At 38.5% G+C, this 27504-nt stretch overlaps 2 protein-coding genes across 2 annotated transcripts in view; both read right to left on the reverse strand.

The window, feature by feature from the left end:
• Positions 1-200: 200 nt before the first annotated feature.
• Positions 201-1843, reverse strand: Rfk (Riboflavin kinase). The gene is made up of 4 exons (XM_071595063.1): positions 1664-1843; positions 1440-1591; positions 1254-1356; positions 201-1148 (listed from the first exon to the last, which is right to left on the reverse strand). The coding sequence occupies exons 1-4, from the start codon at positions 1749-1751 to the stop codon at positions 1030-1032; spliced, it is 462 nt and encodes a 153-aa protein (XP_071451164.1). The 5' UTR covers positions 1752-1843; the 3' UTR covers positions 201-1029.
• Positions 1844-6309: 4466 nt separating this feature from the next.
• Positions 6310-27504, reverse strand: part of pcm (5'-3' exoribonuclease pacman) — a 75427-nt gene continuing 54232 nt past the window's right edge. Inside the window, exons 23-30 of the mRNA XM_071595117.1 lie at positions 25860-26099; positions 20827-21221; positions 19951-20064; positions 19671-19835; positions 19479-19572; positions 15306-15421; positions 10616-10838; positions 6310-7295 (exon numbers count right to left, since the gene is read on the reverse strand). Coding sequence (XP_071451218.1) covers positions 6613-7295; positions 10616-10838; positions 15306-15421; positions 19479-19572; positions 19671-19835; positions 19951-20064; positions 20827-21221; positions 25860-26099 — 2030 coding nt within the window. The 3' untranslated portion in view covers positions 6310-6612. The remainder of the gene's footprint in view (positions 7296-10615; positions 10839-15305; positions 15422-19478; positions 19573-19670; positions 19836-19950; positions 20065-20826; positions 21222-25859; positions 26100-27504) is intronic.

A 27504-nucleotide genomic window follows, 5' to 3' on the forward strand; every position in this document is an offset into this window, starting at 1 on the left:
CCAGAAGTAGGGCTATCCCATGAGAAGCCAACCAATCAGTGTAGTCTTATAGAACTTGCCCTTCAATCATAGAGCACAAGTCAGAAACAGGGTAAACATTATTCAACAACACATGCTTAATTATATGGATATAAAACATGGACAATTTACGGTAAAATATGTTCTTTTAAGAATAATTGTATTCAAAGCGTCTGGAATGCCGTGGTCAACCACAGGATCAATAAATTATTTAAACAAAATTCACTTTCATATAAAAAGGCATCACAATATTCTCAGAAATAAATAATATGCACTTCATATAGTAAAACGTACAAATGAACTTCATATTTCCAAAATAAATACTACAATGTAATAAATGTTAAATTCTACATACAAATACAGTTGTAACAAGTAAATTATTAAACTCTCCCAAATATAACAATTCAGGTCCCTCATATTCACTGCAATCCACTTGAGATTAGGAATACATTAGAAAATATTTACTGCCACTCATTAAGTCATTCGACTAAGGCAACGCTACTTTTCATTCGGTCATTATTAATTTAATCACAAGCACCACAACTCCCGAATTCCTTAAGTACACAACAAAAATGGGCTAAATATGGTAAAAAATACTAAAATTATCAATTTGAAGCAATCTAGGATCTGAGATTCATGATCTGCAACAGCAAATCTCCTGAAAAGGGAACTCCCGTCGATTTGAACATGTATATGCTATCTTTCAGGCAACATCACGACATGATTGCAAAGAATTATTTCTGCATTAGATTTAGCCGCACAATATAAATGCAGGTTGTTGCATCATCTCTGGAGTGACATTACTCAATGGGAGAATTAACTGAATTTAACGAGGAATGAATCCCTGGTACTGTGAATGCACAAATTGGCTTTCCACGGAGCTTCAAAAATAATTTGAACAGCTTTAAAATACCTTTTTCCCCGCTATGTGCATGATTCGAAACTGGTCGACAAGTTTCTTCTCGTCATTTCTCCATACTAAAAAAAATTAAACTAATCATTTTACCTACATTAATCTTCCACATTATTTGTTTGGAAAAATTGGTCTTTCTTATGCTGTAACATTTCGTTTTGTTCCAGGGCTTCATCAGCAAAGACGATGTCTGACTTTATCGCAGCAATGAGATCATCTATACTCCAAAATAAAATTCGAACACAACACGTTAACTTTATCATAACAATTCAGCAAACTTCCAAGAAAATTCAAAATAATTCATATTCATCTGGAAACGTACCTAATGATTTAAAATCTTTTTCCGGTCTAATATAACCAAGAATACACACTCGGAGGAGAGAGCCATAGAAATCACTTGGGAATGTATGCAATATATGCGTTTCCTGAAAGAAAGTTGCTTTTAAATGTTGCTAACTTCACTTATTAAGGTTAATAACGTTGAATATTGATATGTCACAATTCTTACCATTGACTTCTTCGTATTTTTATAAAAAGGATTCCAACCTATGCTCATAACCATTTTGTAAACTTGACCACCATCAACATTTGCCCAACCATAATACACCCCAGTGTTTAACATTTGAGGGAGGGAATCTACGATGTCTTCCGGATAATTTGCTGCAAATAAAAATATACTGTACCACCTGTTTTCATTAATAAAACAATTCACAATTTTTTGATTTTCCTTACCAGTTGGAATTCCCAATTGTTTGGATCCTCGTCCGAAACCCTTAATGACCGGTCCGGAGGCATAATGCGGCAAACCATCCATAGGCATTCTCACCTAATGTTCTGCACTATTGTTTCCGCTGAAAATGACGAATTTCTTGCTTCATCTTTCATTTCGCAAACTGAGAACCTCTGCGATGATTCATCCCATGGAGCGGAGAAAGGGCCAACCAAAGCAAAACAAAAGAAAGGGCAATTGTGAACAGCGAAGGAGTTACGCGTGAAACTCGTATGACAAGTATACATCAGAGGCGCTGCAGTCAAGAACACCTTAAATGACCGCAGCGAGGCCAATTATTAAAGTTACGTTCATCAAGACTCTTCAAAGAATAATGATTTCACTAACCTTTTTGGGGAGCAACCCCAAACCGAAAAAATCCAATGAGGAAAAGTCAGGGAAATCAATTAAATAAACAACTCAGCATTATTAAGAAACTATTGGTCAAAGTGAACATTTCATTTGATAAATATTATCAAGCATACGCATGTCTTTCCTCAATTACAAGAACGTGTGCAAAATTCGCTTGCACAATTTGTGGCATAAACTTTCAATTGGCTACTCAGGATGGTATTTATTCGCATTACTCCATAAAGCCATAATAATAATGCATTCATTTGTCTGGAGATATGTTGCATATTCATAAATACACAAATATAGGATATGTCAGACATAACCTTCACAGTTTTAGAAGATATATATATATATATATATATATATATATATATATATATATATATACACACACACACATTCTAATCCACTACCATATTTACATATTATTGGTTAGGCCGGAAATGATGTGCAGTGACAATTCCAGGTATTCATTTACAGAAGAGAACATATTATTTTTTAAAAGGTTGAACGACTTTTTCTTGAAAATAGGTACTGATGCTTAATATTTGATTTCATGGGGAATTTTATTGAATAACCTCAAGTCCATTGCATTGGGCCCATGAGCAGTAAGGGGTGGTCTGAGAAGTGGCTGGTGCAGGTCTTAGTATAGTGACTATGGTAATCGTGGTTAGACTTGTAATAAGAAATATTACCCCTTGCATGAAAGATTACATTAAATATATACATGCAAGGTACTGGTGATAGACCAACTCTTTTGAAGAGAGGTTTACAAGGTAAAGTGAAAATCAACCTTGAAAGGGTGCCGATTTGGCTGTATTTCGGACATTAAAACTAATTGTACGGTGGACCTGAAGAGGATCCCTAAGGGCAGGATCCCTAAGGGCAGAGGATCCCTTACCAGGCAGGGTTGGAGAGCTGGAAGAAACATTGGCGAAGGTGTGTCATCAGCCAAGGCATGTACTTTGAGGGCGACAAGTTTGATTAAGCTGTATCCATCGAAATAAACAGGAAATAAAATCAGTCCTATATTTTTTTGATTACACCTTGTAAAATAGGGCAAAGTACAGAACCCTGGGGCACATCCAGTATTACTTTTCTACCAAGAGAAACAAATTGGGTGCCATTTCTTGAGAGCTTCACAAGCTTATGCTTTTCACTTAGATATGATTCAATCCATTTGTGGGATGTGCCTCTTATACCTTAATGTTTCAGTTTATACAAGAATAGCAGATGATTCATACAGTCAAATGCTCTAGTGAAATCAAACAAATAATCCTAAATTTCAGTTCTATTATCCAATCCTAAAAGCATTTGATTCATCATGTGATGCATGGCTGTTGTAAAGGACCTTGTTTTTCTAAATCCACGTTGAGACGTGGACAATAGGTTACATGTATGGTTTCGAGTTATGATCTTAGATGATGATAGAAAACTATTTCAAATATTTTCCCCAACTTGTTCAACAGGGATATTGGTCTATAAGAATTCATTACCATTCTGCAAACTTTGTATATTGGCTGATTTAAGAGGGCTTGGGAAAATTCCAATTTTTAGGAATTCATTAATTAAGAATAACAGCTGATCTATAATTGTAGCAAACGACCTTTTTATGACTGTCCCTGGGATGCCATCTAATCCAGGATTAAATTTGTTTTGTTCATCAGTTCCATGGCTGAATAGGGGAACATATATAATGAATTAAAAGTGTTAGGAATGTGAGAATAATTACCTGAATTGACTGAAACTGCCTAGGGATAAATGGGATAGGTAGAAATCATTCAGAATAGAGGCCATTTAAGAGTAATCTGAAATAGAATTTCCAGCAGAATCATGCAGTTGAAGATCTTGTTATAAATTATGTGTACCCTCGGATTCGTTAATAATTTTCCAGATCTCTCTAGATTTATTGTCAGCATTGTTAAGTCTATGGTTGGTGAAAGATTTTCTGGCAGACTGTAAGGATTGGCGATAACTTTTCTTGAGTACTGAATATTCCTGACGGTAAGCTGGATTTGATTTGATTTTGTAATACACTGCTGCATCTTTCATTTTCTTTGAAAGCCAATGAATTTCATCAGAGACCCAGTGGCCTTTGTATTTAACAGATGAGGTAATGTTTTTTGTATGCAGATTTCAAAGTAATGTAGATAGGAGGAATGGAAATATTCAAAGCTTTTGTTAAAGTACTTCAAGGAAAACAAATCAGACCACTAGTAGGAATTTAATGTCACAAAAGGCGATCATATTCTGATCAAAGAAATACCTTTTGTAGTATTTTTTACTTTCGTTGGACGTGGACACAGCAATTATAGAAAGAAGTAGGTAGCCATGACACATCATTGAAATTTCATGTAATGGTAGAACATATCCACAGCTATTAAAACATGTTGGAGAAATAACCAATGGTTCATACTCTTTAGGTGCATAAAATGGCGAAGAAAGTGGATATAAAGAAAAATTATTACTAAATGAGGAAAGATTAACCTGAATACACACTCCTACTTAAGTGTGTGATTCAGTTAATGCATGTGACTGTGCATGGGAGGCATGAATTCAGGGTTTTTGAGTACTTAACTCCCTGAGCAGGGCCATGTAAAATGCACATGTCCCTCCCGGTTGACATTTGTTCATTATATCACACAATAGCCTCATTGGGTAAGGAGATATTTCCACTTGGTGATCATATCCTATAATCATTTCCCCAAATATATAAAACATGACATGATTTTCAGGGCTTTTACAATTATTTTTACTAATTAATACTGCACTGATTTTTTTAGGTGATGAAAAAATCCTTAGAATGATCAATTAAAGTATGTTTTTATGTTACACTTTGTAAATACGAGGGTAGGCTGAAAACTAATGCACACATATTCGTAGGCCACAAACAAAATGACTTTCAGAAGCAATCCTGGAAGTAACATTCCCCCTCAACACGCACACGTAGGTTTGAGGTCGTCACATTCATCCAGTGTATTTTGAGTAGCGTAAGTATTGAGACGTGTTCTAGTGCTATGTCAACGCGCGTTAAATGGCGTGCTGTCATCGAATTTTTAACGGCTGATAAAGTGACTCCTACTGAGATTCACCATCCATCATTTAAAGGCTGTAAATGGTGACGATGCTGTTGATAGGAATACTGTAAATCGATGGGTAGTAAAATTTCGTGGTTGCGAACATGGAAAAGCCATGATTGTAGATGAAACTTCTTTTGACTGTGTTTTGGGATGCTCACTGAGTTTATGCGACCGATTTTCTGGAACGAAAGGGGCAATGGTAAATTCTTCTCAGAACATACACTCTGAAACACCTCCGACGTTGAGTTTGTCGTGTTGAAGGCAGCCTGGTGCCAATAATCTTGCAACATGACATCACTCATCCACACACCTCGCGCGCAACTGGAGAGGCTCTGAGAAGCCTGAAATTTGAACCGATTCCACACCCTCCATATTCCCCGATTTTTTCCCTCAACTCAAGAGACACCTCAGGGGTAATCATTACACCTCGGATGATGAGATGAAGGCAGCTGTCAAATCCTGAATTCGAGAAAGGCCAGAAGAGTTTTTCAATGACAGAATGGAAAAACTTGTTACACGTTGGGATAAATGTGTGTTAGCCTTAACGGTGACTATGTTGGAAAATAAATATATATAGTTTTGAAACTTAAAAATTGTACTTTCATGAACTCTTTTCCCAATCCTGTTATTTGCTTTTGTTCGGGCCCTACAAGCAGGTGTGCATTACTTTTCAGCCTACCCTTGTACATTTATGTAATTATGAGCTTCCCGACTTAACCTATATTTTTTAACTGTGAAAAAAACCGGAATAATGAATAATTATTATCACAGTAAAAAATTGTATCAATATTATTATCAAGGTCATCCACAAAAGCAAAAGTATTTTAAATTCAGATCTGGATCTCAATGTCTCCTCCCTCTTCCAACTATCTTGACAGATTTAACCCACACCTTCCTCCCTTCATACCCTGGATCTCCCATTTTTCTTGAATCAAGAAGCATTAATTTACTTTGTCTAGGTCATATTTGTGGTATCAACACTCTTTAACTCTTATGCAAACTAAAAATGTTGATTAAAACTGCCTTTGGCCACTGCAACTGTACGAAGCAAGATAGAGCAAGCGCTATGAAAGGTTTTAGTTGAGGGAAGCTCTTTCAATACTATTGTTTAACAAATCTTAAACCTGAAAAAAAAACACGGTCTTAGTCCACTAAGAAAACTTCTCAAATCAATAGAAGATTTTTAATAAAACTAAAACACAGTTACAGTTACAAGGAAGTCATGAAAGGAAAACGTACCTTCATGGTCACATTTTCATTCCATCTTGTTTTTAGGGTTAAAATATGATGTGGTATTTGCAGTGACATTTATACAAAAGCAAAGAAGGACAAGGAGCAGGGCATCGGTCTGACTCATCACCTCTCTCCCTCAAATTTAAAAATATCCCCACTTATTTTTTATTAAAAAAATTGTCCCTTAACACTCAAAATCCCTCACTTGCACAGACAAAGACACACACATTTATGTCTCCCGTCACTCACTCGTCCGAGCCAAACTTGATCGCCAGACGAGATTTTCGAGCATGGGGTGGCACGTACAATGCCTTCCCCTCCCTCTCTTTGCGCCCACTCCCCTCTTTCACCGTCGGTGCCTTCTGTTGACCCTTCTCATCCCCCCTACTCTGCGGTGCCCCTCCATCCAACTTCTTCTCAGAGTCCTTCACACCACTGCCCCCCTTCCCTTTCCCTGGGGGCCCGTCAGCCTCGGAGGCATTGGGAACCAGGGGGACCTCGGGTGTCATATTGGCCATTGGCGCGGGCGGAGGCTGGTGTCTCCGGGGACTCTGCTTGGATCCCTTTGCCTGGGGGGAGACGTGGCTACCCGTGGAGGAGTTGGCACTCATTTGGGCACGCACGGCCTGCAGGGGGATGAATGGATTGCTTGAGCTTGTCATTGCGCCATTCGTGGGAACTGCTGCGTGGTCAATTACGGGCCGATGTGTTGAGCCGATGGTGGGCACAGGGGGTTGCCTCCACATGTGCGCAGCAAATGGCGGCTGGGGGAGATTTGGCTGTTGTGGCTGCTGGAAGGGGTTGTAGGATAGTGGGTGGGATGGTACGAACTTGTGTGATCCGAAGACTGGTTGTGACGGTGGTGGGGGGCGAATATTCTGCCACTGGTTCTGCTTCCTCCGCCAATCGGCTGATTGATCTGGGTGCTCTGCAAATGAGGCATAACTTCAAGTTAATGGGATTGTATTTTTTTATCACCTTAGATTAATCAATTACACAAATTGAGTAGCTTCAGTCATGATGTGGTGGAAGTCGAACGTAATGAATACCTGATTAAAGCACTTTTCCACTTGATAAAATTTATTTTACAACCGGGTTTCGTTGTATTACATCATCATCAGGTCACCTGATGATGAAGATAAAAAAGAAACTTTACACTTCTACAGTAAAGATTTAATATTTCATGACCATGGTCCAATGATGGAATACTGAGGAGACAAGACGTTGTTGAGGTTGCATTGAAAGCAGGAAAAAAATCCATTATTTTTCATTAATTTCCCTCGTGCCAAGTGCTCAATTGTGCTGGCCTCTACTTGCACTCAAAAGTGACGACACTCTTCAGATGACATGTAGAGGGGATTTTTTTCTTCCGAAGTTTCTCTCCCTTTAATTCATTGTACTAGCATTGAAACCAGCAAGTGTAAAGTTTCTTTTTTGACCCTCATCATTAAGGAATTCCACAAAGGTAAACCTGAAACTTATGTTATCGTTCAACTGATGATAATGTAATACATGGAAACCTGGTCGTAAAATAAATTTTATCAAGCGGAAAAGTGCTGCGATCAGTTATTCAAAACCTTCAATTACTTCGAGAATTTTCATTTATTTCTGTACAGGAGCTGGTTAACTTCCTCCCATTGCTGGGCATTGCAAGGGAATGAATAGACAGACAACCCACACAGTGCAAAAGTTAGCGCAAGGACATCTCTACACTAAAATATTTTTTCCCACACTAAATGATAGGAGTTTAATGTTGGATAGACACAGTTGGTACTTTAGTTGTGTTTGTGATAGAATAGGAGGGATAGAGGATTGGATTACAAAGGAATGTGGATCGTATAGTAATGGATACATATAACAGACATGTGCCATGTTGATTTAGTAATGTTAAAAGAATGGATGAGAGTCAAATCACCAAAGCAACCGTACATGGTCCATTATGAGAGTAATGCGCATTACTTTTATAGTGTACCAGAGAATGCGCATTACTTCTTTAGTGTACCCTGTAGATAGGGAATGTAATTGGCGACTGTGGCTGAAGAAACTCGCAATACGTATACATGGGATGTCTAGCAGAAGTCAAGGAGGCAAAATCCAGGCTATCCAGAGGTTAAGGATAAGTAGCCCAATGGATTGGAATTTTCCTTTACTCTTCTAACATACTTCAAATTGTTGACAACTTCTAATGAATCCATACGGTGCATTGATGCCTCCATGTACAAGTACATGAATATCCCACTAAAATATAAAATAATCCCATTTAAATGAAATAATTCATCAATTTCCCCAAAAACACAATTGATGCATACTTATCATATTCTCTTATTTATTTCATTCACTTTCATACATTAACATAGTATTCGACTGAGTTTTTATTTAAACGATTAAGGGCTTAACTCCAGAAAAATGGTAAGAGTTTTCTGCAGTGATTTTCAGTTGTAATGATGCATGATCATTGACGCTTCCTGGCGTGCCCAAAAGATTGAATTTTTGTAATGTGCACATGTGAATCTGTACCTTTTACATCACATCATTGGTATACAATGTACTAGGCTGCAGAGATGCACAGGAAGAAGAGGGAAACATTTTGAAAAAGCTAATTATAATCCTTTGTTTGCTTCTTTGGACTTGCTTACAAAATTAAATGTCTCATAGACTTCTCAAATACTTGTACATATATAATACGAGGGTGGTCTGAAAAGTTTCCGACCTCAAAAATTTCAGAAAAAATGCCTTGTATCTTTGTTAGGTCAGAAACTTTTCAAAACCACCCTCATATAATATGTCCATACCTAATGTTCCATCTATAACATTTATGATGGCATCCTGGACCTTCAAAATTTTAACCGACTCTTCCGTGGACTCCTCTCCTCTTCAAATTCTGAATCTACATTTCCTGTCGCTGAACGCAATCAGCTATTTCTTTTTCTGTCGATATTTTTAAATCTGAATCACCTTCTTCAACCTAAAGCCAGTCTTTAACATTTTAAATAATTGAGGATATTTCCCCTGAAGATTGGAAAAATTTCCGATAATCATTAGGTTCTAAACCCATGAAGTAGAAATCAACCACCTTTCCATACAATGACATCCTTTCCCACACATTTATACAGCAATGAATTATTTCATCTTCCTCCAATAAGAAGCCTAGGTGAAGCACACAGACTTAAAATTATAGTTTTTTTTTTCGTTCATCATTTTCTCCGTCCCTTGCTGTCTTCGATCAAATCATCACTTATCTCTAGCCCTTCTAAAATTTCATTAAATAACTATCGCTCACAAAACCTCTTGTAAGGAACTCCTTGATCCACTGGCTGAAATGACAAAGTTGTATTTGTCAGCAAACCAAGGCACTTAATCTTACCATCACTGCTGCAAAAACTACCAATGAGGGAGAGGGCATTGTCCAAAATTGAAAGAGCTGTTGCACCTCATCCTTTGGAATTCCCAGAAGATAGACTTGGTATTCCACAACTCAGGAAACAAAGTGATTGGGTAATCAGTCCATTAAGATAACTTCAGCAAACCATAAATTTGTTGAATGCTTATAAAGTACAGGGAGTTCATTCATACCTCAGGGTTGTTGAAAATACATCCATGACATTGCAGGAGATACAAATTCAGTTTTTGTTACAGAGTAACAATTAAATGTTTACAATACTGCATGAATACTACTGGGCGTCCGTGTCCGAGGGGAAAAAATAATTTCTGCCACAAAATTTTGAACAGAGTATTAAATTCATGATAGTTTGCACCATAGGTTCAGTGTTGATTCCTTGAACCAACTCAAATGTTTCAAAATTATGAGGTATACTAAACTCCCAATTGTCCAAGAGGTTATTATTTATGTTCAGGATTACCTGCTTCCACAATCGGATTCTATCATTAACAAATTGGTGAAAATTGAATTTTTTTTATATTAGTAAATTTGTTTTCAATATTCATGCAGTTCTTAGCATCAAATATATTAGCATAGAAATTATTGGTTGAAATATGTGAATGCAAAATCAATTTTGTCTAACCTTAATTAGAACTTCACCTCACATCATCCTCAAATTTTATCATTTACCCTTGTTGGGTCACTCAGTGCAGAAAATATGCGGTACATGAACATCAAAAACAGGACTCAAAGTACATAACTATTGGTCTAAATTCAAATACGCCTGGGTCGAGAACAATTTGGGCCTGCTGTTTACCAACAATTCAATCACGAACACTTCAGGAAGTAAGGGAAAAGTGGAAACATACCTCTCCAGTTCAACTTTTGGTATATGTTGGCACCCTGCCAGTTATGTTGGTTGGAAAATGGGTTGAAAGGCTGCTGGTGGTGTGGTGGCATGGGTGACTGGTACCACTGCCGTGGTGGTGCAGGTAACTTGTTGGCCGGCATTGGGACTCCACCGAATGGCATGTCTCCCTTCATCCACTTGCTCATTTGCCCTATGGCCAACTTGGCAACATTCTCTGATGCCTACAGAATTAGAACAAGGTTAGAATAATGACAATGGATCATACACTCCTGGGTAAAAATACTCCCACTGTGATGCAATTGCATAATTTCTGCCACCAAGGGTATCATGGTAATTAAAGAAGGAGTTAAGTTATTACATGCCAACTAAAATTATTCCTTAAAGAATGAAATGGTAACAAAGGGGAAAGACAGATGCAAAATACTCATCTTTGTCACAGACTTGGATCTCATTGAAGTATTTTCTTATCACGACACAATGCTAATTTTGATAACATTTATAGAAAACATATAAGCAACAGAATTGATATCATTACTATTGGTATTCTACCATTTATAGTAGGTTTCGGATGGACACGGACTGAACAGGGATACATTTCATTGCCTATACCAAGAAAACACAACCTGCCATCTGACGCTACAATGCATCCTTCTTTAAATCTCCTTCTTCTCCTATTTGCTGAAATAAATTCATTTATTCTTCCCAATTCACTCTATGAAACAGGTTCTAGCAATCTACAAAATAAATGAGCACATTCTGATTGCCATCTGTTCCTTTCTATTATTGATCTCATTACTGCTATGACATCAAGGGTGCCTCTCTCTTTTCTAAAGGATTGCCCTCCTCTCTACATCCTCTTATTGATGATCCTAAGTACAACTCTAGTTATGAGCAGAATCAAACTTATTGTTCAATAGTCCCTACAAAAAGGGTTCCTTCCAAAAGTAATGCCATTGAATTTCCTGCACCGCTCCTATTGGTTGGAGTGGGACCAAATCACTTGGAGTAGGTGGGAAGGGGGACGCTAAGCTTTGCCGCAAAACTGGTCTCAGTGCTCTCCAAGCCGTGGAAGCGGCAGGACGTCAGTTATTGCAAACATCTGCATGCTGACCATGTGATGAAAATAATGGAATCAAAAATTGAGCAACCTTACATGATTACTAAGTTTTGTGTTAAACTGACAAAATCTCCCGAGGAGACTAACAGAATGATTCATGAAGCTTGCGGGAACTATTTTCTGTCCACCTCACAAGTTTTGAGGTGGTTAAAAACCTTTAAGGAGGGCCAGGAAGAGATTCACGGTGAACAATGCTCTGGGCGGCCGTCAACCAGCATACTGACAACAATTTGGCTTGTATTCGACAATTGTGAGACTATGCCACAATGCACAATGAGTCCACAAGTTCCTGGTCAAACACCAGGTGCCAACGTTGCCCCGACCCCCCTATAGTCCTGATGTCACCCCAGCACACTCAACCCGTTTTTCGTCCACAGAAGAGACCCAATCAGCCATGATGAAGACCTTGCGATAGGTCCCCAAAAATGCCTTCCAGATCGTGTACCAGTCATGGTAGAGTCACTGGAAAAATGTGTATAGGTCCAAGGACAGTACTTTGAAGTATTGTAAGTGCTTGTGCAAATCTGTTCAATCAATTAATTTAAAAAAAATATTGTTTGTCATTCCTTGTTCCTAAAATGCAGTCCCCTACCACACTACTATTTCTCCGTTCACCCATCACCATGAAATGTTTCATCAAGGGTGGGGTAGAAGAGAGATAGAAATACATTGTTAAAATGTTAATGCATAAGTGAAAGCAGCTATTGAAAAGATACGGAGTAACAACAAGGAAAAGGATTGATTATGAAGCCATGAATTCCAGATGAGATGATTAGAAAGATAAGACTAGGAAATAGATGAATGTTGGAGGTGAATGAGCTGCTGAGATTTAAGAAATGAAAATTGAAAACAGTATTAGTGAGACAGTCAGAAAAGTATTGATTTAACTGGAAGAGATTGCGGCAAGGTGGAAGAAACACATAAAAGAACTACATGGTAAAGATACTAGGACACAGTGAGTTGTGAAAAAGAAAGGGAATGTGGCATTGATTTGGGAGAGATCAGGAGAGACAGAATAGGAGTTAAAGTAAAGTCAGACATATGTGGGGATGGATAACATCTCTGCATAAATACAAAACGGCTTAGGAAAATGCAGAAATGGGTTTCCTTGGGCTCATTCATAGGGTTTTTGAGGACAGAGCTCTGAACAGAAGACTTCATTAGACCAGCATTGATATTTGTTCAATGTGTTGATCACGGTTTGGTTTTAGAAAGGGGACAAGAACACAATGTTCCATAGGAAATGTTACCTCTGATAGCAAGGAATTAAGAATATAGCCAGGATATGACATTTGTTTGCAAGATGGATTATGAGAAGTTGAATTGAGTTAAGCGGGCACAAATTATGAATGCATTACGAAGGATAGGAGTAGACTGGGAGGTTAGATGACTTAACCTAAACCTGTACATACCAGACTGCTAAGGTGTGGGAAGTTTTTGTAATAGCAGGTAGTAATTACAAGCATATGATTTAAAATGATAAAATTTCATCATTCTTCTAAAGACCTACATATTTATTTTTTACTTTAGGGCGCTAAGGATGCCAGGAAACAACTAATGGCACTTCATCATGACTACAAAAGGAACAACGTCACCATGATGGAATACATCAGTGTTTACATATAAATAGTTAAGTACATTCGAAGCCTATACTAGGGTTGAAATATGTGTATGCAAAAATTTCAGGGTGTAAAGTTATTATTATTGTTGTTGAATTCATTATTAACTCTACTGATTGGCACCTGATTCAATCGATAAGTATTCATTTTGAAATATTTTATGTCATTTGATCATTTAAATCCTGAATCAAAACAAAAAGATATGATTTTATGTGAACGATTAGCAGTATCCACGTTGATAGGAATTTAAGTCTGGTGGTTAACCAGACTACAATGGCCAGTAATATTTTAGATAAAGGGCTTACTTTTTACATAAATCATGTCAACTATTAACGTAGATAAGGCTAATATTTCACATAAAATGATATTATATTGTTTATTTCAGGTTTTCAACGGTCAAACGATATGAAATATTTCAAAATGATGGCATCGATTGAATCGGGTGCCAATCAGCAGAGTTGGTAATGAAAAAATAAACACTAATTTTACACTCTGTAATTGTTGCATCGTAATGCACATTTAGCAGATGACTCCGTTACAAGTTACTGTAGCGGCAGCTCCGGCGGTTTCTTGGAATAATAATAATAACTGGAAACACCAATGTCATCTGATTATTTTTGAAGTTTATAACGATGCAAACCATATTGTCAAATATGAACTTTAAATGAAATGCACCGTATGTTATCACAAGAATTTATCATGATAATAAAGAATATATATCGTGCTGGTTATTACTCAATTTTCTGTAAGAGTGTGTCACTGAATTTGAAGACTACCACGATTAAGTCATATGATTATCTGAAATCAAATTGCATTCAAACTAATTACCTTAAGCTTCCAAAATACTTGCAAAAATATCATCTAATACCCAACAAAAAATACCATACTAATTTTTCCCATTCACATAACATGTACCTCACTGCTTTTAAAAAATTTCACAACAAAAAATGCATATTATATGTATATGAAGAATCACAGTGAGTAAAATCTATTACGAAAAACTCTTCTACTTAGTTTAAAATGGACAATGTAAACCAAGTTATACTCAAGATGTCATATCGCAGAGGCTTTAAGAAAATCATTCTCATAATTGGAATAAAACCGAAAATTTTTTAGACTAGAGAAACGAAGAAAATTGATAATTATAACTTCTTACATCAATAATGAAGGATTTTCCTCCAAAACCTAAATTGTACTGTACATACACCTTCAGACAACACTTTGACATATTATGTTTTATTTGCAAAAGAAAATGATGATGGAAAAACCTTGAAAACAACTACAAGCTGCGTACGAAAAGTATACGACCTGCGTTTTTTAACTATATTTTTTGACTGTGAGGGTGTTGTGCACTACGAATTTGGTCCAAGAGGTCAGACGATCAACAAAGAATATTATGTTGAGGTTCTGAAAAGATTGCTTGATGCCGTGAGAAGAAAACGACCGCATCTCTGGTGAGGTGGACTGACTTCTTCACCACGATAACGCACCAGCACATTCTTCGAATCTTGTGCAGCAATTTTTGGTGAAACACCAGATTGCAAAGCTCTGCCAGTCTCTTCCATACAGTCCCGACATAGCTCCCTACGAATTTTGGATGAAAATGGTGCCCAAAGGAAAGTGGTTCGATGACATTGAGACGATTCAAAGTAACGCAACGCCAAGCTGAGGGCCATTCCAAAATCTGCGTTTGAGGACTGCTTGAAGATATGGAAGCACAGCCGTTAGTGTTTGGTTCAATCAAATGGAGACTACTTCGAAGGATGCCACGGCCCGGAAGACAAAGATTAGCACTAATGCTGAGATATGAACGCAGGTCGGATAGTTTTCAGACACACCTCGTAAGTGAGTTGCAAAAACCCGGGTTATTAAAATTTGAATGAGTTTTACAGGGTGATTCATTCCTTGGATAAATACTACAATTAATGTTTGACTTGACCAGACAGCTTTACCTTCTCATTGGTTGGAGCTGGTTCTCCTTGAAGGATTGCACCATTTGGTAGTGATACATTGGCAATCACCAATCCATTTTCCATCATGACATAGTCATATCGTGGGATCCCTTGACCTTAAAGGAAAAGCAAAATAATTAATTCAAAAGTAATAAAACCTTACAGGGGGCTTTACATTAATAAACAAGAGATAACAGTACTAGGAAGTCATTAGTCATGCCCTGAGAAGAGGAAATCATGGGTGTCATTTCATAAGCAATTGTTGCAAGGAAATAACAGAGACATTCAGATAAAATTTATTCTACACATTAATTTATCCTTAAGTACATAATGGTGTATATTACACCTATTTATATCGATTAATTTTGTTTCAGGAAGCTATAAATTGAAGCAACTTGTAGTATGGAGAAGATAAGAGGCTTGCAGCATGATTCAGTTCCTCCATTTGAAAGGTTACAGTGCTCGGCAAATCCAAGATGAAATGATGGCTTTTTATAGAAATGATAGCCCATCATATGACACAGAGGTGTGCAAAAAAGCAATGTTCAAACTGGCCACGTGCCTCTCACAGACGATCCAAGAAATGGAAGACCATCACTCATGAATGATGCTGCCACAGTGAAGAATGAAACTGATCTTAGCTATGGCAGGGGGAGGAAAATTATTCATGAAGAACTGAATACATCAAAGGTGTTAGCCCGCTGGGTTTCCAATCATACTGACTCCTCCTCAGAATGGAGTCAGTGATTCAACAACACACAATGACATCACTCAAGATGTGGAACACTGGTTTTTGACACATTCTTCTGAGTTCTACAATTGCGGCCTTTGAATGGTGCCGAGAGAAATGTATAACTCTGGATGATGACTATGTAGAGAAGTCTTAAGAAGACCAAATAAAAATTAAGCTTCTGTCTTGATTATTTTTTAGTAATTAGTAAAGGTTTACCATACACCCTCCTCCATTAGTTTCCCTTTGATCACACAGGAGGGTTCTTTGTATTTGCATGCAATCCCCAAACAAGGAGTAGAGGCCCAATCCTGGAATCCAAATCATGTTTTTCATCAAATTAGGAGATTTTCAATTATGTGCACTGTGCCATCTCTACACAAGTTACCATTGTGATTATGAAAATGGAAATATTTTCATTTTGGAGTGTACAGCGTTGGGAACATCGATTGAATCAACAATCCCCCAATGGGCTCTAGCCTAATATAGGGAGGGCTGTTAGCCAGCTGACCCCAGCAAGCAGTGTCCCCTCTCCTCCCATCCACTTCTTTGCTACCACCTCAGCAGCTCACAACACTCATGCCAAGAGTAATATTTCCTTCAGCACGCAAGTGAGGATTTCATATAACTCGTAATAATACCATGGGACTATGACGAGTCTTCTAAAGCAATGCTTCATGCACATGCATTAAATTCCATTGTTGTTGATTTAATTGATTTAGTTGATTGAATTAGTTATACATCAAAAGGAATATTAATGACTTTATCAAATAATTATTTCATCACCATGACACAAGGAGAAAGAGATACATCGAATAAGACCTCTCACCAAAGAATACCCAAAAGTGACAATAAAATACATGGAGGCCCACATCACCAATAATTTAACATCAAACCTTCGCAAGTTTTCACAATATCAAGAATGAAATTAGTTACTAAGCAATTGGTTTTTATAATCCCGGGAACGTTAAGGTAACCAATTCACGAGACATATTTTATGACAAGGGAGTTTGGATTGTTCTATGCACACAAAGTATGCTATTGGATTTAACAATATATTCTAACATTAGTATAGTAAAGGCAAGCTAGAGCAAATTTGCTGACTTACATCCATACGAGCCTACCCTTCATGCCACTTTGTTTCAGGACAAGTGACAAAACAACATACTTTCATTCTGGAGACTTAATCCTTAGATTAAGCAAGAGTTATTCACATCTACAGCCATCGAGGGGAGTCACTTGGAGTAGCATTTTTGGGAAAAATTTGCCATTGACATGACAAATTTGGCACTTTTAAGGATTAACTCCCATCCACTTATTTCTTTCAACACTGCCCCTGCCCTTGTAAACTTCTTTCGTTTCCTTCACTTTCAAACATTTTTTCAGAGATGCACATCTATCCCCGAGTTTCCTATTGCTCCTCATCTTTGTCAGTCTTTTGCTGCATTCACCCATGACTTCACCTCAGCCTTCCTCTTCCTCTCAAACCACCCCCTCTTCCTCCCCTCCCTGCATCTGTTTGCTCATCCATTTCCTCTCAACATCATGACCACATCTCCGCAACACACTTCTTCCAGACTCTTTGTCTCCTACTGGTGAATCCAACCCACATTCTTTCATTACCCAATCATCCCTCACCTCATCTCTCCTAGTTTTACCATAGGCACACAAAGAGTGGTTTTTAAACTTTCGCCTAAAAATGCTTCTGTCCTTTAATCTTCCTGGCAGAACAATCTCTCCCCATCGAAATTTTTAAGCTACCTAAAATAATGGCATTTCACACTCAGCAACTCCCCACTACCCTCAAGTGGAATGAAAGGATTTTTCCATGAATTTCCATATGCCATGCCACTGTGGGTATAGTTTTGCAAGTGGTTGTATTCCTTTTTATGGATGGTGGCCTAACACCCCCCGCCACACGCACTTGCGGGGTATTATGTAAATGTACATCAGTACTGATCTCACTCTCATTTAATATGTAACAAAATCAATTGTGCTCCTAAAAATCACTCATTGAAAATGCATGCATAATGAACAATTCAAGTCCATACAACGTATTCGTGACATTTAATCCTTCTGGGCAAAAAACTGAATACCATTTGCTTCCTTATTAGAAGCATCAGGTTTACCGTAACAATGGATGTCCTCATGTCAATATATTATGCAAATATCTACTCCTGTATAGTATATAGTATCCTTTTCTGGGGTTCTTCTCCGCTTGCAGACACAATATTTAAAATTCAAAAGCGAGCCGTACGGCTAATTGTCAAAGCAGAGCATAATGCTCCTTGTCATCCATTATTCCATAAATTGAACATTCTACCTTTGCAATGTATTTATATCTATGTATTACTGGTGTACACCTTTGTAAACCTTTCAATGTATGACACAAATTGTGGTATTCACCACTATGGGACCAGGTCTAAAAATGATCTGCACCGAACTTACGTAAGAACTAGAACCACCGCACTAGACCCTAAATCTATGGGTCTCCTTATGTTTAATAAGCTAAATGAGGACCTGAAATCCAGCACAAACATTTGTCTATTTAAAAGGAAATTGAGAGCTTTTCTTCAAAGGAATTTGTTCTATTCTATTAGGAATTTCATGGAACATGAAACTTAGAATAGGTATATGTATTACATTGTGTATTATTGTATATATTGACGTGTCCTATACTATGTGTACAATTTTTTGTATGATGCAGTCTCTGGACAAATAAACTTATTATTATATGCACGCACACAAAGATCTTTTCTCCATCATTATTCATTCGGTGGACCTTCAAACTCTTTCAGAGTTGTGTCCCTTCCAACACCAACCCAACCCAAAAATGTCTCCTAAAGCTTTCTTCTTTCACCAGGCTCACATTCATTTAAAATGTCCATTAATGTTCCTCCGAACTCAACTCTTCATGCTTTTATGCTCATGTAAGTCTTTAACATCCAATGGTGCTTAACTAGCTACAATGGCAACTATTTAACTAATAAATTTCAATCAAGCCTACTTATATGCTGCTTCGATTCATATTTGAACCATCTTATTGTTTTAGTCAGTGCTTAACGCATACGTTAGGACTTTCCTAATCAGTGGCCACCTGAGTTCATAAAAACGCTGAAATTTCAATTGAGCAGTGTTAACAGCCACTCACTCAGGTCACAATAACACGGAGCAATGCCCTTTAAGACTCATCATTGAGACTGACTTCTTGAGCAAAATCAAACACTTCTAAGCAGCACGAGTGATAAACTTGAGTATATAATTGAACACTTTCCCAGAGGACTAATATCATTATCAGCTAGCATTGTGGCAGAATGGGAGGGAATAGAAGTGGACGGGAGTAGAGTGAGAGCCTCCTGCTGGGACCGACAGATAACCCAACCTTCAAGGTAACGGGACACCAGATTATCCATGCTTTAACACAATTCACAGCCATTCGTTACCTGTTCTCTGGTACATGGAAATGAGTTGAAGGCAGTAGTTAACAGGGCCTTTCTGGTTTTTCTCTTGCTGCTGAGCAGTCACTGCTTTGGCTTTCTAAAACAAACATAATTAGCAGAGGATGAATATCTACACTGTGACAAAGTTTTGTGACTAAGGTAAAGAGTTCAAACACTTGAGTATGCCACACTCACTTCAAAGAAGTCTTGAACTGATGACTGATTTTTATCCTGAAGAGGTGAGGTCACTGGGTTCTGGGCCGGCACTGCTGATGAACTTGGGAATACATTTGTTTGGGAGGTTGTTGATGATTTTTCATCGATGCGTAGTATTTTCTTTAGGTAGTCAGTACATGATTCCTTGGGATGAGATGAGGAAGGACCATTAAGCAAATGAACAAGGTTTGTAATGCTATCTAAACTCAAAAGTTGTTCAATCCTTCGTCAATGCCATTATATGAGAGAGACTGCGTACCTGATTTGAAATGAAAGGATCCGTGGCTGGAAGCTGCTGGTTTGCATTAATCGCCATGGGAAATGTTGAAGAAGACTTAACCCCATCTTCACTTTTAGCACTGCCACTACATTTCTGGAAAATTATTATCACACTCATTAGTACATTATCAAAATTGCAAAATAATCTTTTTTTACCATTGAGCATCCAATTATTGACTTTTGATCCATGACCAGGTATCCTATCTATATATCATGAAGACAACAAACAATCACTAGGGTGTAAACACGAAAAAATACATTGTTTCTTCATATAATGTTATGGTAAATGAACTACAGAAATATCAAGTACATTTACAGATTTGCAACTAACCATTAGTGACCTTAAATTACAATAACCTATTATAGAAAGGCTATCCTAAAGTTTATACGACAGAATAGAATTACGAAAGAGCTCAACTGCATCTTATGCAGGCACATTGAATTTTTTCTACTAAAATAATTTCTTCATACATATGTTTTTCAAAACCTATATAATACACTGATTGGATTTAATCTCAAATTCCTAGTTAAATATGTTACAGCATTGTAATTATGTGCAGTGATACGTGAATTTACCCTTATAAATTCAATGCACAGACTTAGTGATTTCATTGACAGCTGCCTAAACTGTCACTCACTTTCTCAGATCATCTGGAGCTCCCATCATGATATCCCGACGGGCAAATTCAGACATTTTGTGACGTGAAAGTCCAGCACACAACTTCCACTGAACATCTGTCATGCTGGAATTCATTTCAAGTACCTCATTCCATATCAGACAATAGAAGAAATTTATTGGCACCAACTCCCTGGCTCCTGCCGTTTATGCGGGGAGCCACGAGTGCCGTGCACCCACCTGCAGCTCTTTCCACATGGCCTGGAACTCAACCGAGCAGCTGGAGGAGGCGGGCCCTGCTGGTGCTGGTGGTAGGGGGGCAGGGGCGGCTGGTGGCGGGGCCTGCGCCAGGGTGGGTCGTCGCAGCAGCAGCACGGGGTCCTTGCCCTTGAAGGCCGAGTCAATCTTCGGGGGCGGGGCCCTGCTCGGGTGCTGGTTGGGAGACCTCTGGCTGCCGTTGTTGGCGGGGGGTGGTGCTGGGGCCGAGGGGGTGCAGCCAGGGCCAAAGCCAGTGCAGCCAACACGCCAGCTTGCAAATGCTGAAGCCGGTCGATCGGGAACCCCGGCCAATGCACGATGTCCACCCAAGAAGGCTGAGGAGTTGGCGTGGTTGGAATAGCTTACCGACGAGTTGCCTGGAAAATAAACGACATTTCACAGCAGGTGCACTTGATATTTATGTCCACCCAAAGACACCACTATGCACATCAGGATGCTCAAGAATACATTTTTAATTTCAATGTGCCACTACTCCCGCACTCATATGGTGCATTTTGGAGACAAAATGCATGGGAAATAAAAATGTAACAAAGAAAATACTTACAAGTTAATCATCGGCAATAACTTTTCACATTTCAGGCATAATTTTCTATTGACACACATCTCCATAGATACTGCATGCATACTTAATTCTGCTTTTAAAATCACCAAATAATTTATTAGCCAATTTTTGAAATTTACACGGGTCTTCCTTAAAATTTTTAATTGGTGAGGATCCAACTGGTATGGAATTATACAGATTTTGTGAAATAAATTTACATGGTGATAAGACCTGCCTTGAGAGCACCCTAAAATCAAAGCAACATCTTTAACAAAACAGGGTCTTCAAACTATGTGCAGTTATAAGTATTTTACTTTCTGGAAAATGCAGAACACCTTCTCAATTTAGTTCTTCTGGCGAGAACTCATGCGCTTTATCTTTCTTGGTCCGACTCAGACCAAGGGTATGAATCATCCTTGACTCAATAGTCATTCTCTTTTCCTCCACTCCATGCCTTCAGGACAAAGCACAAGGAGAACTCTGATTAAAAAAATTGCCAACACTTAAAGAGTTAACACATTCACATGAAAAACTTTCCGTATTAGATACAAGAAAGGGAAGTTGACACAATAAATAAGATTCTATTGTTTAAACCTTTGCTGTCACTTATTATAAGCTAAATATTTTAGAGGCAATGGAGCATTCTTATCAATAAATGATTAACATGAATTTGAAGCCTTACTCGACAAACTTTACAAGATGCAAATGTTTCACGACGAGTAATAGTTTGGGGAAAGATTTCAATATAAATTATATTTTTGTGAGTCTGGGACCAGAGTATGCCTTCAAATTTCATCTGAGATATCTTTTGATTGATTCATGCAATTTCTTGAATTGAAATATTTGACATTGGCATTCATGCCACTTGGTACAGGGTCCGTACAATACGTATCGGGACTGGTTCCAAAAATCAAAATTTATTGCAGTTATCATTAAGATTACTTAATAATCTTCAAAATACATTCCTTCTGCATCGATACACTTCGTTCGGTGCATCTGCCACTCTTCAAAATCCCACTGGAAGTCGTTTCTGGAATACTGTTGAGAGCCTTTGTTGCCCCCGCTTGAACCGCCTCGATGGAGTCGAACCAATATCCTTTGAGCTCCTTTTGAGCTATCCTTTGAGGTAATAACTTTGTCGAGAAAATCTTCATCTTCCTGGATGCAGTCCAAAATTTCTTACAAAATTTCCACCCGCAAAAGTTTTTGTTCCTCGCTCAAGACTTTTGGCACCAGCTTTGCGCACACTTTCCTTTCGAAAGTTTTTCATGTGAATGTGTTACAATGGTATGCACTATTCCGAATGAAAGACCCATCTCCTCACTGATTAGGGCAATGGTTAAACGCCCGTCAAGAGTCCAAAACTTTTTTCACCTTGGTCACCTGAGTATCGGTTCGAGCGGTCGTCGGGCGTCAGACGCGGTGCTAGTCTTCGACGAGCTCCTGGCCTTCTTTAAAGATTTTATGCCACTCAAAAACTCTTGTGCGGCTTAAGGCATCATCCTTATAAGCCTGTTGAATGAGTTCAAGGGTCTTTGATGTGGATTTTACGAGTTTAATTCACAGTGCAGAATTGCTCGACAGTGCGCTCCATGCTGGCGCGATGACACCACAAACAATCACACGTCACAAAAATCCACCTCCTATCTCAACGCATGCCCGGAGGCGACTGAACTAAAGGGCGCCTGAGTGATGGGGGACCCCTCTACCGACCCGACCCGTCGGACCCCCGTCCGCCGTGCTGTTGAGGCTACAGCGAACCAGTCACGATACTTATTGTACGGATCCTGCACTTTATTTGAAAATATGTTACGCTATAATTTTACAACACACCCTACTTTATATAACGGAACATGTTAGCTAGTGCAAGCTGTGAGATAAAATCTTACTGAAGCAAAAATAGTCACAGAACGCCTGCTGCAGGGGATATTTCATTCTTATCCTGTATACCTTTGAAAAACCCTAACCTTCCCTTACCCTTTCCTCCTGGTGCTGCACCCCCAGCCACACACCTTTTTGGTGGCTTGCAGGGTATTGATGTAGATGTAGATGTACCTACCTACAGCTTTACCTTTCCACTCAAAAGGTTACACTTTCCTCTTATTTTTTTATGGCTGCTGATTAAGTATCACAAGCCAAGCCTTCAAATTTCTCCGTACAGACTTAAGAACTGACTTTATTCCAAGGCCAACTATAAGTTGCCCTGTTGAGAACAGGTGATCCAAAAAAAAAATACATTTTAATGCCGATCAACTAGTGCAAACAGTTTTCCAACTTCAAAATTCTTTGAAGAATTTGTAATTATTTTTGATATGGTGTAGTTTTGATGTGATATAGTAAGTTTCAATACTTTTTACTATTCAGGCACCTATAACTGTTGCATCGAGGCAATGCAAATAATTCAAGATGTAAGTCATCATTTCTTCCATTTTTCACGCTTCAACATGTTTGGGTCAGAAGTTATTATTATTCCTCATTAGTTCAACTTAGGTACGATATGAATCATCTCCCTCATGGTGTTCTTTCAAAACATTAATTACGTAACTAACTCCTAGCTGGATAATCTATTCATTTCATTGTATGAATCTTTTCCTGGTACACTGAGATTACAAGTTCAAGTACGAGGGTCATCCGGAAAGTAGTACCCGTTCGTGAAATAAAGACACAAAAGTAAATATTAACAAACATAAAAAATTTTATTTGAAAGAGGATACTTTAAACTACTTCTCAACATAATCTCCAAGCAAATTAAGGCATTTGTCATAACGTGTGACAAGTTTCTGTATTCCTGCTGCATAGTCCTTCGCCACCAGCTCATTGAGATACGCGAGGGACCCATCTTGCACAAATTTTTGCATAATGCAGATGGTGTTTAACAATTTCATGAACAATTGTTCGAGAAACATTGGGAAAATGCTCACAGATGTCATCAATTGTGACGCGCCGATCATTCCTCACGAATTCGTCAACTGAGCTCACCAGTTGGTCTGTAATGACAGACGGTCTCCCCGAACGCTCATCGTCGTGTGTGTTCCCCCTCCCCATGTTGAAGTTGCGACACCACCGCCGAACAGACGACTCGTCCATTACATTGTCTCCATACACCTCCTTTAATTGGCGATGAATATCACATGGGCGAACGTTTCTTGCATTGAGGAATTTAATCACTGCCCTCACTTCACAACTGGCGGCGTTCTCAATTTTTTTAAACATTGTAAACAATCACAGAAACAACACAGGCAATGCTAGCGTCACGCAACTTGGCTCAGAGAAGGCAGACAAGCCACTGAAGCTATCTGACCTCGTCCAGCGGCTACTCGCGTCGTCAGCACTTCATGCGGCACGAACGGGTACTACTTTCCGGATGACCCTCGTAATTAACATTTTCATCACTAGCACCTGCCACATTCAAATTTTTTGCCAATACCGATTGTTACATTACTGCTCTCTCCTGTTTTTTTAGGTGTATATGTACGAAACTAAGTCAAAAAAGTTTTTTATAAAGACAGATGTCCATGGGTAACACCATCAAGGCAAATGATTTTCACACTCTGCGATCGTTGAAACAGTTAACAGAGTCATCTTGTAAATGTACATTACTATATGGGCATGACTCTTAACTGTTACTGTCACAGCGTTTCCCGCAGTTTCATGGAATATGTGAATAACTTTTAGAATGTAAAATTTTTTAATTAGATGCTCAGTAATGGAAATAACGGGAAAACTGAAATTGAAATCGTGCAAATTTGGGGTTTCACATACATTGGATCAATTGGAAATTTTAAGGGATGTGATGAAATTGTCGTAAATTGCAGGAAAACATAAGTTCTGCAAACTCAAACATGAGATTAACTGTATTTCAAGAATCAAGCTCATTTACTAATTGTTAGGAAGCATAATTTTCCAAAAAAACACATTTCTTACTGCCTTCCAAGCATGAAGCTTTCAAAATGAAACTGTGCAAATCCTCATGGAAAAAAAAAACTTTAAACGTGCGACCCACGTTTCACTGCGGTGCAGCATTATCAGGCAAAGAAGTTACATCCTTACAGATGTATATGTACATACATTGGCCAAGGGGGTGGGTCAGAAATTGGGATAGGGATGGGTTGGGTATAATAGGAGGGGTGTAACACGGTCCTTGACAGCCGATTGGGGTGCTGGGGACAAAGTAAGGGCGGAGAGGGTGTTATCTTCTTTGCCTGATGATGCAGCACCTCAGGGAAACCTGGGTTGCATTAAATTTTATTTTTCATGCAGATTTACAAAGTTTTATTTTGACATTATTCATCATGGAAAAATTCCACCAAGTTACACCAGACATGATTAATGTAGCTTCCACATCATGAAGTTAGCATCTCTGAGAGCATTTTAACAGAATTAGGAAAACTAGAATTAAGACTGAAAATATGTGATGGGCATGAGTGAGGTGGCAAGGGGTCAGACAACTTACCTGATAGGAGGACTCTGTTGCCAGAGAGAGGGCTGTTTTTGGTTGCGGTCTGAGACATCACAACATCCATGTTCCCCGCTTTGCTGCACCGAGCGCCGTGGGATAAGTTGACGAGGGAGTATCCTGGGAGGCGATAGCCCTTCCCGGGTGAGCACCCAGCCAAAGATCCTCCTCCCTCAAATCCGCTGTCAAACATTATGTCATACAGGGTGTTCTCCTGCCTTGAAGCTCTCTGGATACCTGGGAATCAAATTGAAAAAGAGATTGTAATAACAACCCTCTCACATAACCGAAAAATACTCTTAACAGCCACAAGGACAGTGTAGAAGAGATCAATTAATTGGAGATATCGAATGGATCACCTCATCCATTCGTGGCAGATCAGTAAAGTGTGAACTCTTAATTGTCTTTAGTTAAATTATCCACTTAGCCTATTATCTGTACATGATTTTAATGTTTAGTTGGAATTCCTTCTCAGTTTACAAACAAATCAATTCCCTTCATTCAAATTCAAGCAGCATGGTTTGTATAAAAGTATCAGGACAAGTTACAGGAAACATGGATTTACTTCAGATAATACTACAAAGCCTCAAAGTTCTTCAAAGTTACATCCCTTGAGCGTCAAAACACTTGTGCCAGTGGTTTTTCCATGACTCAAAGGCTCCCTAGTTGGTGGATCCCGGAAGGTCCTTAAGGGTAAGTATGCAAGCTTCTTTGACAACACTTGGGGATCCATGACGGTGTCCTTTGAGGGAGGATTCCAGTTTTGGGAATAGAAAATAGTCTGCTGGTGCGAAGTCCGGACTGTAAGGAGGTTGGGGAATCATCGCAATGATGTAGCAGAAGATCTTCGCAAGTGGACACTCGGGTATGCTCTTGGTCGTACATCAAGACCTTCCAGACAAGTTTAGCGCAGATCTTTTGCATCACCAAATTTTCAGGGACAATGGTGTGCGCTGACATCTTATACAATCCCTGACATCAATACCAATGCAACCTGCAATCATGTCCACACTTAACCAAAGGTCTGAATTCAGCACTTGTCAGGAAAAAATTGTTACCAATAACTTTTTATACACATCTAACAGTTCCCAAGTCATTTGAATTTAAATCAAGTTAATTAATTCATTGAGATATTGAATGAAAGGAATAATGTCACCTAATCAAGTTGATCAAAAGGCTAAGCACTATTAATTTACCCAGGTATATAATTACAGGTTAAAATATTACAGCATTGACGTAAACTGGGAGCAGGAAATTCTAAGGACAAAATCCTAGATATTTCATATCTGCTAATCAGGATATATCAGTGAATGCTATTATTATTTTTTGGAACACTCCACAGAAAGTTATATGGAGCAATTAGAATAAAAGTGATAAGATAAAGAAAATGTGCAGTGGATGTAATGACCGGGCCTGATCATTCTGCATTAGTATTGCTTTTCTTAAGCTGGTATTTTTGTGCCTTCAAGCTAAACATGGTGGCAAGGTTTTGAATGATTTCCTGGAATTCCCTTTACCATATACTTCCTTCCACATCCCACTACCCTCAATATTTACTCAATCTATTTTATTGGTCTTTTTTTGTATTTGCCCCAATAACTTCTGCTCATTGCCCATCCTGTTTGAAACCTCAGCACTTCTC

This window comes from Hetaerina americana, unplaced genomic scaffold, assembly GCF_022747635.1.
Source record: "Hetaerina americana unplaced genomic scaffold, ioHetAmer1.1.p SCAF_7, whole genome shotgun sequence".
NCBI classification, from domain to species: domain Eukaryota; kingdom Metazoa; phylum Arthropoda; class Insecta; order Odonata; family Calopterygidae; genus Hetaerina; species Hetaerina americana.